Source organism: Triticum aestivum, chromosome 2A, assembly GCF_018294505.1.
Source record: "Triticum aestivum cultivar Chinese Spring chromosome 2A, IWGSC CS RefSeq v2.1, whole genome shotgun sequence".
Lineage (NCBI taxonomy): Eukaryota > Viridiplantae > Streptophyta > Magnoliopsida > Poales > Poaceae > Triticum > Triticum aestivum.
This window is the reverse complement of record NC_057797.1, coordinates 675,985,362-675,998,716: the sequence shown is the minus strand read 5'-3', so window position 1 is coordinate 675,998,716 and position 13,355 is coordinate 675,985,362. Positions and strand designations below refer to the sequence as shown.

The 13,355-nt window shown below is 43.5% G+C and overlaps 1 protein-coding gene across 1 annotated transcript; it reads right to left on the bottom strand.

The window, feature by feature from the left end:
* Positions 1–2,879: 2,879 nt before the first annotated feature.
* LOC123190141 (probable low-specificity L-threonine aldolase 1) lies at positions 2,880–5,756 on the bottom strand. The gene is made up of 9 exons (XM_044602738.1): positions 5,578–5,756; positions 4,512–4,991; positions 4,300–4,411; positions 4,084–4,206; positions 3,866–3,998; positions 3,712–3,770; positions 3,526–3,623; positions 3,176–3,242; positions 2,880–3,078 (listed from the first exon to the last, which is right to left on the bottom strand). The coding sequence occupies exons 2-9, from the start codon at positions 4,958–4,960 to the stop codon at positions 2,995–2,997; spliced, it is 1,125 nt and encodes a 374-aa protein (XP_044458673.1). The 5' UTR covers positions 4,961–4,991; positions 5,578–5,756; the 3' UTR covers positions 2,880–2,994.
* Positions 5,757–13,355: the final 7,599 nt, after the last annotated feature.

Below are 13,355 nucleotides of genomic sequence, written 5' to 3'. Positions count from 1 at the left end.
ATTTCCCGTATTTGAGCATGCACAAACACGAAGTTCAGAATGAGGGCCTTCCAGGCACCAAAACAACAACATATTATTCTACAAAGTTGTTATTACAAAAGCCCAATCCCTATTTGGCGGTTTAGGCGCCGTTTTATGCTGCTCCCCCCCTCTATCCTGGGCTTGACCTATTTACAATTTTTTGGAGGCTTCAAAAAAATTTCTTGTGGTGAGGGGATTTGAACTCAAACCATGAGGTTTAGTACCAGACCAAGTAACCAACTCGTATAGCTAACATCCTGTGCCCCTTTTGCTATTTCGTACTACGTCTTTCGTGTGCGCGCACAATCTAGTTTCTTTTCTTTCTTTTTCTATTTTTTTTATTTTTTTCTTGTTCCCTTTCCTTTTCATATTTTAAAATATCATAATTTTTCAAATTCATGAATATATTTTTGAAAATACGTGTTTTCCTCAATTTCGTGCACTTTTTAAATAAATTCATGAACTTTGTTGAAAATTTGTGAATTTTTTTTAACTCTTGATTTCTTGGTATTTCGAAATCAATGATTGTTTTCCAATTTCGTGAACTTTTTTCGGACTTGTTTCAAATTTCACGAAATTTTTCTAAACTCGTGTACTTTTCTTGTTCATGATTTTTTTTCAAATTGTACGGTTTTTTTGAACTTGTGAACTTTTTGGAGCACGTGAACTTTTTTGAGTTCATGAACTTGTTTCAAATCCTGTGATTTCTTTTTTTAAAAATTGTGATCCTTTTAATTTTTTACAAATCTCTTCAAGTTCTTAGTTTTTCAAATTTCGTGAAGTTATTTTCAAATATTTGAATTTTTCCATATTTTGTGAAAAAATGATGATTTTTTCTAAATTTGTGATTTTTTCAAATTCATGAATTTTTTTCAAATTCATAAAAAAATCAATTTGTATGAACCTTTTTGAATTTATGATTTCTTCAAGTTCACTTTTTTATTGTGTTTTTTCCATTTTTATCCTAAAATCATACGCATAATAGAATGGGTATATATACTTCTACATGTTAATGTTGTACTAAAACAAGGGTTAAATAGAGTATTTTCCTCAAAGCGGACAACAAAGTGAGTTCTCCCTAGTGATTATTGTCTAAGGCACCGAATAGGAGCTCCCCTACAAAGGCCACGACAACAAAAAATATTGTGAACATGTTTTTTGAATTTTAGAACACTTTTTGAAAACTTGAACATTCTTTGAATATGTGCCCCTTTCAAAAATGAGAATTTTTTTTGAAATTCACAACAACTTTTTAAAACATTAACATTTTGAGATTTGTGAACAAATTTTAAATTGAATATTTTTTGTTTGAAATTCTTAAAAATATTTGGGAACACAAACATTTGTCGGAATTGTCAAACATTTTTTGAAAACATGAACATTTTTTAAATATATGAACAAAAGGTTGATTTTTTCAAAAAAAATAGTGATTTTTTGAAACAAAGAAAAAAGAAACAGGAAACGGAGAAAAAATGAAAACCAAAAAACACTTAAAATAATCAACAGGAAAAAGAAAGCCGACTCATGAACTTTCCCAAAATCAAGAAAAAACGGATTGGAACCTTCGGAAGGTTCCCGCAACTGTACCCTCTCGTAGAATCTAAATAGCCGGCTAGTAACACATTGTAGGTGAGTCTCTCTCTTGTGTGAAAAAGTTGCGAAATCGCTAATTAAGAAGTACTCCTTTCAAATATCACCCCAATCTCCCTAGGTTGTGATAAGTGACACGTTGCATGTGCGCCACTTGTCGCAACCTATGAGTTTTTCCTATTTTTATAGATCCGTTTATTAAAAATGTTTTATCTCTTAAACCATGCATTCAAATCTCGAATTGTTATTACCGTTGGATTTCTCACGTCGAGATCTTCGAAACTAAATCCCATGACGATAGATTTTGACGAACTATTTTTCTTCACGAAAAAAATAGACGAAAAAAATCAAACAGAAAAATCGAACCGGGAGCACTTTTTTCCCCTTTCCGGAAGCCGTTTCCGAGAGGCAAGGCCATGCCTCTCGCGGAAACAAGCGTGTCTCTCGCGAAAGCAAAACCAAGCCTCTCACAAAAAAGGAAGAGAAAACACTTTTTTTTTCATTTCCAAGCCATGCCTCTTACGAAAGAAATAAAGAGAGAGAAAACATATTTTTTTCTATTTCCGAGAGGCACGGCCGTGCCTCTCACGGAAGCAAAACCGGGCCTCGCGCAAGTAAACCATGGCTCTCGCTCTCGCAAAAAAGAGAAGAGAAAACGCGTTTTTTTCTGTTTCCGATTGGCACGGCCGTGCCTCTCATGGAAGAAAAAAAAAGTGAAAATGCATTTTTTTTCTGTTTCCGAGAGGCACGGCCATGCCTTTCGCGGAAGCAAAACCATGCTTCTTGTGGAAGCAAAACCGTGCCTTTTAAGGAAAAAAAATGTGTTTTTTTATTTCGAGAGGTACGGCCGTGCCTCTCACGGAAGGAAAAAAAGTGAAAACTTTTTTTTTCCGTTTCTAAGAGGCGCGCCGCGGAAGCAAAACCGTGTCTCTCGTGAAAGTAAAACCGTGCCTCTTAAGGGAGGGAAAAAACGTGTTTTTTCATGCAATTTTTTTTGAGTTTTTTATAAAAGCTAAGAAAGACCGGCGAAAAATCGAAAAGTTTAAAGAAACCCGGGAAAACCCCACTTAAAAGCCGAAAACGCGTGCGGAAAAAATAAAAAATAAATCCAAAGGGAGCGTCTAGGACGCGACACATGACGGCGGTTGAGAGCGCGTCGAGTGGCATGCTCTCAGCCCCACCGTAATTGATCTTTGCGCGGCTCCTGAAGAAAATTGCTCGCGAAAAGTTAGCATTTTGACGCAACAAGCGTCAGTTAGAAAATTCGGTTCCCATCGGCCCAAACAGCAACATATATTATTCTGCGAAGTTGTTACCACAAAAGGCCATGGCCACAAACATGCTCGATAGTGCACTTCATAGGTGGGTGCCAAAGGAAGTGGCCTAGTGCCCATATGAATTCGTGGTACTGCCGTTTGTCAAGTGCTCGAATTTAACATTGCCTGACAGTATTTCCTCCACGGCTTTCTGAAAACAGAGCAACAAGTCAGTGATACCCACACACCAACAAACAGCGAGCTTGGGTGGCAGAAGTTCAAAGGAATCCATAGTAAGACATTCGTACCTCGATACATGTCAAAGTATACTGGACGTCACTATCTGAAATTTGGTAGTGAATGACAAGTCTGACGCTGCAGATTGAGAGAGTTCAAAATGCAGGGTTAAAACTTAATGCATCTGACGCTGCAGATTAAGGGAGTTCAAATGGAGTGTTATAAAACTTAGAAGTTAGTATGAAGCAAAGCATACATCATACTCCGTATGAAATAAGACCGAGTTTCTTTTTGATGCAGTCTGAAGTTTTTATTTTAGTTAGGGGCCAATGCAGGCATAAGGATGCTTATACTGAGCAGCTGAGCTTGACAATACTATACTAAGCAGATAAAAAAAGCAGTTGAGCAAACTGAATTGAACCTCTTGGAGCTTCCTGGCATCGCAAGCACATTTCGCCGTTCCAGGAGTTGACACAGTTTGTCAGATGTTATGCGTGGATCCGAGATATCAAAGAATACCTAGAGAATACACCACAGGGGTTTAGGAATATGATCTTGGAAACATATTAGAAAATATCAGACTCAATAGATGGACTAGCAGGCTAACCATATTGGTCTCCACTGAGGTTAAATCAACTGTAAACTGTTTAATTTTCTTCAGTCCATCTGAACAATTGGACAAGACAAGCAGATTCAGGGGTGTATTACTTGTGATAAAAATGGAAGAAGTGTGAATCCTCATGGAAAAGATCATATGAGACCTGCTAAAACTTTAGCCTTCCTATGGTCATCGGCAAGCTTGGCTACGTTGTCGCGAACTGCGACATAGGCAGCAGCGCAGAGAACTCCGACCTGCCTCATTCCACCACCTAGTGTCTTCCTAAGAATCCTAGCCTGAAAGTATTCTTCAGATTTCCGTTACATGTTCTCTTAAGCAGCTTATTAATAAACTTAGTAGTAGCAGAATGTCCATTGTCACCTTGTCTATGAAGGCCTTAGAACCAACAATAACTGATCCAACAGGAGCACCTAAACCTTTCGATAGGCATACCGAAACTGAGTCAGCAGCTCTCACAAGCCTATCAACAGGAACTCCAAGTGCCTGACACGACAACAACAGTGATGGAAAATGTCAGGAGAAGATATGAAAACTTGGTTCTTGGTCATGCCGGTTTATTGCTCACATGCTACTTACCACGGACGCGTTAAAGATACGAGCTCCGTCGATATGAAGCTTCAAGCCATGGCTTTGAGCAACTTCGCCAACCTTGTCGGTGTATTCTACAGACAGACACTTTCCACCAGATCTGCAGCAGCAACAAGAAGAAAATATCAACTAGGGGGTAACCACGACACTGCCATCCCGATCAGTAACATGAGCAACATGTATGAGAGCAACTCACTCACCTTCCATGCGTGTTCTCCAGGCAGATGAGCCTGGTGGTGGGATAATGCAGCGCCCCCGCCCCTACATGATGCCTGATCGCAGCTACGATCATGTCAATGTCCATGGTGCCGTCAGGATCGTTTCTGACGGTCCTGGGGTGGACGCCGCCGATGGTGGAGATGCCTCCGTTCTCGCACATGTGGATGTGGGAGGTGTCCCCGAGGATGACCTCGCTGCCCCTGGTGTCGCAGTGCGTGAGGACGGAGACCAGGTTGCCCATGGTGCCCGACGGCACGAACAGGGCGGCCTCCTTGCCCGTGATCCTGGCCATCTCCGCCTCGAAGCGCTGCGCGGTCGGGTCCGCGCCCAGGACGTCGTCGTCCACCTCCGCCGCGGCCATGGCGGCACGCATGGCCTCGGACGGCTTGGTGACCGTGTCCGAGCGGAGGTCCACCACCTTGGTCACCATCCTGCCTGCGTACCTGTAGCTCGAGCTCACGCTTCAGCAGGAACACGTAGTGCTCTGTCAGCTGTGCAATTTACCCTCGGGGACAAATGCGTTATTGCGAAATCCACATCTTGCTGCACTGTGGTGTGGTGGAAAGTGGAAACTGGCTACTCCTAGTGTCCCACACGCAAGCGGTGAAAACTGAAACGAGGAGGGCCAAAAAGGAGACGCCATTTTTACATCGCACAGGACAAGATCACAAGAGTGCCTTAGGACGCAGCAGACACGAGCACCACAGTGGAGGACCCCAGGAAGGATACATACAACTCTACTGGTCCAACAACCACAAACTTTGGCGCCTTTTGGGGGGCCATGCGCCCATGCATGCATGTCACGCGTTTCCTCGGAGATTTTTGAAGAGCGGCGAGAGGATAAGCGCTCGGCGGCTCCAAGAACAATGGATCTACCGAGGGTTGGAAGGGAAGGGAAGGGGGGCAAAATAACATAGCACCGCGCATCGCAAGGTAAGTACAGTATCATTCAGGAACAAGAACTTACTGCACGCGTTCATCGTCGATTCGTAAAGCAACAAAACTTGGTAAAAGAGGATGAAGAGGGGGATCTGAGGAACTGCGCACCAGAATCCGTGGATCAGATGGAGCCCCAGCCGAGGCGGATGGGAATGGCAGCCGCGGTTGGGCCAGAGAAGATGAGTGGGGAGGAGAGTGGTCTGGCTTTGGTGCCGTCGTTGCCACTGCGGTGCGGAGTCGCGCTTTATACGGAGTAGATGACAAAGCTAGGTTAGGTGCCGCCTGAGGAAGAAGTGCTGGACGAGACGACATAACACCATCTTCAATAGTTTCAAAAAAAAAACTATTTGAAGGCATGAATGGCAGCAAAAAGAAACTCCCCAATAACCACCTTTTCTCCCACCTAAGTAATACTATTCGATTATTGGAGATGAACCCTTTCACATATTTCCAATAACCCAGTCCCTAGTACCCAACCTGACCTTAAGGGCCCGCTGCAGGCCCTTAAGGTTGGCGGTGGCATGCCGGGCGGCGGCAATGATGCGATGGTGGTTGGTGTCGGGCAGCGGTGGCCCGACGGCTGGTGGCAGCATTCGACGGCGATGTGTGGTGGTGGTGGCGCGATGGTCTAATGGCGGCCCAGCGGCTGGTGGCAGCGTTCGACAACGACACGTGGTGGTGGGGCGATGGTTTGATGGCGGTCCGGCGGGATTCAGTGACAGCGTGCTGATGTGGCTTGTATTGGAGAGGATATTAGGAGAGGGTCAACTCGCATAATAACAAAAAAATTGAGGAAGGAAGCTGTTGGAGATGCTCTAATGGCATCTCCAATGCAACTCACCAAATTGTTTCTATATGTTTGGACCGTGAACACTTTTTAGGCCTCCAACATGGCGGTCATTTTGGGCCTCCGAAATCATCAGGTCGGCCGTAAATCGGGAGGTGGTTTGGGGGAGTTCGGGTGTTCGCCATATCGGTGTGCAACAACCCAGTTCCTCCCAAAAACCCTGACTATCTTTAGAACCATTGCCCCATTCACACTATTGAGCGGCTACCCGCCTACCCTCATTGAATCTCCATCACTCTGCCTAACGCATTTATGGTTGGGCAGCCGGCGAGCCACCCAAGGAGCCTACCTCTTTGTCGTCATCCGTGCCTTCATAGTTCGTCAGCTGTCATTCGCCCTCTGTCGTCACCATGGTGCAGGCAAATATTACATGGTATAGGCCGATGTCACCAAATCGCAGCAGAGTCCACACCATGGACGCCCGACACCAGGCCCGCATTGAGGTGGGCCAACCTTCGAGCTCTCAGGAGCTGAGCTTGCAGGAAGAGAAGATGGACGAGGAGGATAAGGGCGACCCCATCGCAGTGGCAGAGGTCGCGGAGGAGGAGAAGGCGATGGTCATCGATGCAACGGCTCTAGGCGGCAGGGCGAACACGCCCTTCTCCATGGCGGAGGTAGAGGAGCAAGTCCATCTCGCACTCCTGGAGGAGCAGCACGCGTACATGATGCAAAGGGAGGTGGACCGCACGGATGCCGTTGCCATCACGATGCTCCTCGCTAATGCGGAAATCATCAACGAGAAACAGGAGGTGCTCACTTATGTACACAGGTCATGTGCGGTCAACCGTGAGCTCCACTGGCTTCCCATGAACAAGGCACGACATCAGGATCTTTGAGGAGCTCAAGACTGATGACAATGAGGAAATGGAGCAGCATGGCGATGATGCCATAGAGGCACATGTCAGGTGCTCCGACGAGTTTGCGCGAGCAGCCAACGATGATGAGGCCTTCTACTCCAGTGCGAGTGTCATCAACCTCACCAACCCACATCGGTATCATTCATTTGGAGACGGCTAACATCGCCAAACCGAAGATCGTCTCCTCCACTAGAAGGAAAGGTACTACCCTAGGTACTAGTGCTACTCTTGATTCTCCTATTGATTATAATCAACTTGTGACACCATCACAATCACCTTCACATACACATATTCCACTCTATGCTATGTCACATATAGTTGATTCTGCTTATGCTTCCGATGAAAATTATGATGATGCTTAGATGCTAGATTGCTAAAGTTGAAGAACTTGAGAACGCTGAGAATTTTGAAACATCACCTATCACACCTACTGAAAGATATAATCCTGAACTACCCACAAAACCTATTATACTACATGAAGAATTCTCTAGAGAATTTATAGCTTATGACATTGAAGGTGGGATAGATGGTATGATTGAGTTATTTAAGAAAAGAGCTCTAAAAGATATGATTATTCCTAATGATAGATTATGTGCTTCACTTATATACATTAAAGATGATGCTTATGAATTCCGTGTTGATCCTTAAATTCTTGCTCTAGTAGATTTCATGCTTTCTATAGTCATAAAGATGAAAAGGGCTATTGATCGTATCAATAAGATCCTTTCTATCGCTAATATCTTTGCTAAGGAAATATGAATAGAAGTTATATTATGCTCAAGATATTTCCCATACCACTAAAATATGAAGCTAAAACTTGGTATAATAACTTGAGGCCTAGAAGCATCACTAGCTTGTAAGAGTCTTTTACTGCTTTATGGACAAGTATTTCCCTTTGCATATGAGACATGCAGCCTTGCATCATGTCTATAACCTTACCCAACTTGAGGAAGAGAGCCCAACTCAAGCTTGGGGGTGTGAGTTAGAAAGGAATGATCCTAATCATGAAGGAAATATGCCCTAGAGGCAATAATAAAGTTATTATTTATTTCCTTATATCATGATAAATGTTTATTATTCATGCTAGAATTGTATTAACCGGAAACATAATACATGTGTGAATACATAGACAAACAGAGTGTCACTAGTATGCCTCTACTTGACTAGCTCGTTAATCAAAGATGGTTATGTTTCCTAACCATAGACAAAAGAGTTGTTATTTGAGTAACGAGGTCACATCATTAGTTGAATGATCTGATTGACATGACCCATTCCATTAGCTTAGCACCTGATCGTTTAGTATGTTGCTATTGCTTTCTTCATGACTTATACATGTTCCTATAACTATGAGATTATGCAACTCCCGTTTGCCGGAGGAACACCTTGGGTGCTACCAAACGTCACAACGTAACTGGGTGATTATAAAGGAGCATTACAGGTGTCTCCAAAAGTAGATGTTGGGTTGGCGTATTTCGAGATTAGGATTTGTCACTCCGATTGTCGGAGAGGTATCTCTGGGCCCTCTCGGTAATGCACATCACATAAGCCTTGCAAGCACTGCAACTAATATGTTAGTTGTGAGATGATGTATTACGGAACGAGTAAAGAGACTTGCCAGTAACGAGATTGAACTAGGTATTGGATACCGACGATCGAATCTCGGGCAAGTAACATACCGATGACAAAGGGAACAACGTATGTTGTTATGCGGTCTGACCGATAAAGATCTTCGTAGAATATGTAGGAGCCAATATGGGCATCCAGGTCCCGCTATTGGTTATTGACCGGAGACGTGTCTCGGTCATGTCTACATTGTTCTCGAACCCGTAGGGTCCGCACGCTTAAGGTTACGATGACAGTTATATTATGAGTTTACATGTTTTGATGTACCGAAGGAGTTCGGAGTCCCGGATGAGATTGGGGACATGACGAGGAGTCTCGAAATGGTCGAGACGTAAAGATTCATATATTGGATGATATGGTTAGGCCAAGGGGTCAAGCCCATGAGGCTTTAGATCGGTGCAAAAGGAGTTTTGCGGAGGCCAGGGGGCCAAACGCCGGAGACCCTGGCGTCTGGCCCTGGGCCAGACGCCGAGGCCCATGGCGTCTGGGCCAGACGCCAAGGATTGTGGCGTTTGGTCCTGGAGTCCGAGTGGGACTCTTGCCTTTCGGGAAAAACCGACTTTGAGGAGGCTTTTGCTCCAAGTTTCGACCCCGGGGCTCAACATATAAATAGAGGGGCAGGGCTAGCACCAAAGACACAACAATTGATCCCTTGGATCTCTTAGCCGTGTGCGGTGCCCCCCTCCACCATAGTCCACCTCGATAATATCGTAGCGGTGCTTAGGCGAAGCCCTGCGACGGTAGAACATCAAGATCGTCACCACGCCGTCGTGCTGACGGAACTCTCCCTCGACACTCGGCTGGATCGGAGTTCGAGGGACGTCATCGAGCTGAACGTGTGCTAGAACTCGGAGGTGCCGTAGTTTCGGTGCTTGATCGGTCGGGCCGTGAAGACGTACGACTACATCAACCGCGTTGTGCTAACGCTTCCGCTTACGGTCTACAAGGGTATGTAGACAACACTCTCCCCTCTCGTTGCTATACATCACCATGATCTTGCGTGTGCGTAGGAAATTTTTGAAATTACTACGAAACCCAACAGTGGCATCCGAGCCTAGGTTACTTATGTTGATGTTATATGCACGAGTAGAACACAAGTGAGTTGTGGACGATACAAGTCATACTGCCTACCAGCATGTCATACTTTGGTTCGGCGGTATTGTTGGACGAGACGACCCGGACCAACCTTACGCGTACGCTTACGCGAGACCGGTTCCCTCGACGTGCTTTGCACATAGATGGCTTGCGGGCGACTGTCTCTCCAACTTTAGTTGAACCGAGTATGGCTACGCCCGGTCCTTGAGAAGGTTAAAACGGAGTCTATTTGACAAACTATCGTTGTGGTTTTGATGCGTAGGTGAGATTGGTTCTTACTTAAGCCCGTAGCAGCCACGTAAAACATGCAACAACAAAGTAGAGGACGTCTAACTTGTTTTTGCAGGGCATGTTGTGATGTGATATGGTCAAAGCATGATGCTGAATTTTATTGTATGAGATGATCATGTTTTGTAACCGAGTTATCGGCAACTGGCAGGAGCCATATGGTTGTCGCTTTATTGTATGCAATGCAATCGCGATGTAATGCTTTACTTTATTACTAAACGGTAGTGATAGTCGTGGAAGCATAAGATTGGCGAGACGACAACGATGCTACGATGGAGATCAAGGTGTCGCGCCGGTGACGATGGTGATCATGACGGTGCTTTGGAGATGGAGATCACAAGCACAAGATGATGATGGCCATATCATATCACTTATATTGATTGCATGTGATGTTTATCTTTTTATGCATCTTATCTTGCTTTGATTGACGGTAGCATTATAAGATGATCTCTCACTAAATTATCAAGAAGTGTTCTCCCTGAGTATGCACCGTTGCCAAAGTTCGTCGTGCCCAGACACCACGTGATGATCGGGTGTGATAAGCTCTACGTCCATCTACAACGGGTGCAAGCCAGTTTGCACACGCAGAATACTCAGGTTAAACTTGACGAGCCTAGCATATACAGATATGGCCTCGGAACACGGAGACCGAAAGGTCGAGCGTGAATCATATAGTAGATATGATCAACATAACGATGTTCACCATTGAAACTACTCCATCTCACGTGATGATCGGTCATGGTTTAGTTGATTTGGATCACGTAATCACTTAGAGGATTAGAGGGATGTCTATCTAAGTGGGAGTTCTTAAATAATATGATTAATTGAACTTTAATTTATCATGAACTTAGTCCTGGTAGTATTTTGCAAATTATGTTGTAGATCAATAGCTCGCGTTGTTGCTTCCCTGTGTTTATTTTGATATGTTCCTAGAGAAAATCATGTTGAAAAATGTTAGTAGCAATGATGCGGATTGGATCCGTGATCTGAGGTTTATCCTCATTACTGCACAGAAGAATTATGTCCTTGATGCACCGCTAGGTGACGGACCTATTGCAGGAGCAGATGCAGACGTTATGAACGTTTGGCTAGCTCAATATGATGACTACTTGATAGTTTAGTGCACCATGCTTAATGGCTTAGAATCGGGACTTCAACGACGTTTTGAACGTCATGGAGCATATGAGATGTTCCAGGAGTTGAAGTTAATATTTCAAGCAAATACCCGAGTTGAGAGATATGTAGTCTCCAACAAGTTCTATAGCTAAAAGATGGAGGAGAATCGCTCAACTAGTGAGCATGTGCCCAGATTGTCTGAGTACAACAATCGCTTGAATCAAGTGGGAGTTAATCTTCCAGATAAGATAGTGATTGACAGAATTCTCTAGTCACCATCACCAAGTTAGTAGAACTTCGTGATGAACTATGATATGCAAGGGATAACGGAAACAATTCCCAAGCTCTTCGTAATGCGGAAATTGACGAAGGTAGAAATCGAGAAAAACATCAAGTGTTGATGGTAGACAAGACCACTAGTTTCAAGAAAAGGGCAGAGGGAAGAAGGGGAACTTCAAATAGAATGGCAAGCAAGTTGCTGCTCAAGTGAAGAAGCCCAAGTCTGGTCCTAAGCCTGAGACTAAGTGTTTCTACTGCAAAGGGACTGGTCACTGGAAGCGGAACTACCCCAAGTGATTGGCAGATAAGAAGGATGGCAAAGTGAACATAAGTATATTTTATATACATGTTATTGATGTGTACTTTACTAGTGTTTATGGCAACCCCTCAGTATTTGATACTAGTTCAGTTGCTAAGATTAGTAACTCGAAACGGGAGTTGCAGAATAAACAGAGACTAGTTAAGGGTGAAGTGACGATGTGTGTTGGAAGTGGTTCCAAGATTGATATGATCATCATCGCACACTCCCTATACTTTCGGGATTAGTGTTGAACCTGAATAAGTGTTATTTGGTGTTTGCGTTGAGCATGAATATGATTTGATCATGTTTATTGTAATACGGTTATTCATTTAAGTAAGAGAATAAATTGTTGTTCTGTTTACATGAATAAAACCTTATATGGTTACACACCCAATGAAAATAGTTCGTTGGATCTCGATCGTAGTGATACACATAATCATAATATTGAAACCAAAAGATGCAAAGTTAATAATGATAGTGCAACTTATTTGTAGCACTGCCGTTTAGGTCATATTGGTGTAAAGCGCATGAAGAAACTCCATGCTGATGGGATTTTGGAATCACTTGATTATGAATCACTTGATGCTTGCGAACCATGCCTTTTGGGCAAGATGACTAAAACGCCGTTCTCCGGAACAATGAAGCAAGCAACAGATTTGTTGGAGATCATACATACTGATGTATGTGGTCCGGTGAATATTAAAGCTTGCAGCAGGTATCATTATTTTCTGACCTTCACAGATGATTTGAGCAGATATGGGGATATCTACTTGATGAAACATAAGTTTGAAACATTTGAACAGTTCAAAGAATTTCAGAGTGAAGTGGAAAATCATCGTGACAAGAAAATAAAGTTTCTACGATCTGATCGCGGAGACAAATATTTGAGTTACGAGTTTGGTCTTCAATTAAAACAATGTGGAATAGTTTCACAAACTCATGCCACATGGAACACCACAGCATAATGGTGTGTCCGAACGTCATAACCGTACTTTATTAGATATATAGTGCAATCTATGATGTCTCTTACGGATCTACCACTATCGTTTTGGGGTTATGCATTAAAGACAGCTACATTCACATTAAATAGGGCACCATCTAAATCCGTTGAGGCGACACCATATGAACTATGGTTTGGCAAGAAACCTAAGCTGTCGTTTCTTAAAGTTTGGGGTTGCAATGCTTATATGAAAAAATTTCATCCTGATAAGCTCAAACTCAAATCGGAGAAGTGCGTCTTCATAGGATATCCAGAGGAAACTATTGGATACACCTTCTACCACAGATCCGAAGGCAAGACTTTTTTTGCTAAATTCGGAAACTTTCTGGAGAAGGGGTTTCTCTTGAAAGAAGTGAGTGGGAGGAAAGTAGAACTTGACGAGGTAACTGTACCTGCTCCCTTATTGGAAAGTAGTACATCACAGAAAACTGTTTTTGTGACACCTACACCAGTTAGTGAGGAAGCTAATGATGATGATCA

Coding starts and splice junctions, on each gene's coding strand:
- LOC123190141 (XM_044602738.1), bottom strand. CDS start 4,960: ATGGTGACCAAGGTGGTGGACCTCCGCTCGGACACGGTCACCAAGCCG. Junction 4,412..4,511: donor CTGGAGAACACGCATGGAAG/GTGAGTGAGTTG, acceptor TTGCTGCTGCAG/ATCTGGTGGAAAGTGTCTGT. Junction 3,624..3,711: donor CCTCAGTGGAGACCAATATG/GTTAGCCTGCTA, acceptor TGTATTCTCTAG/GTATTCTTTGATATCTCGGA.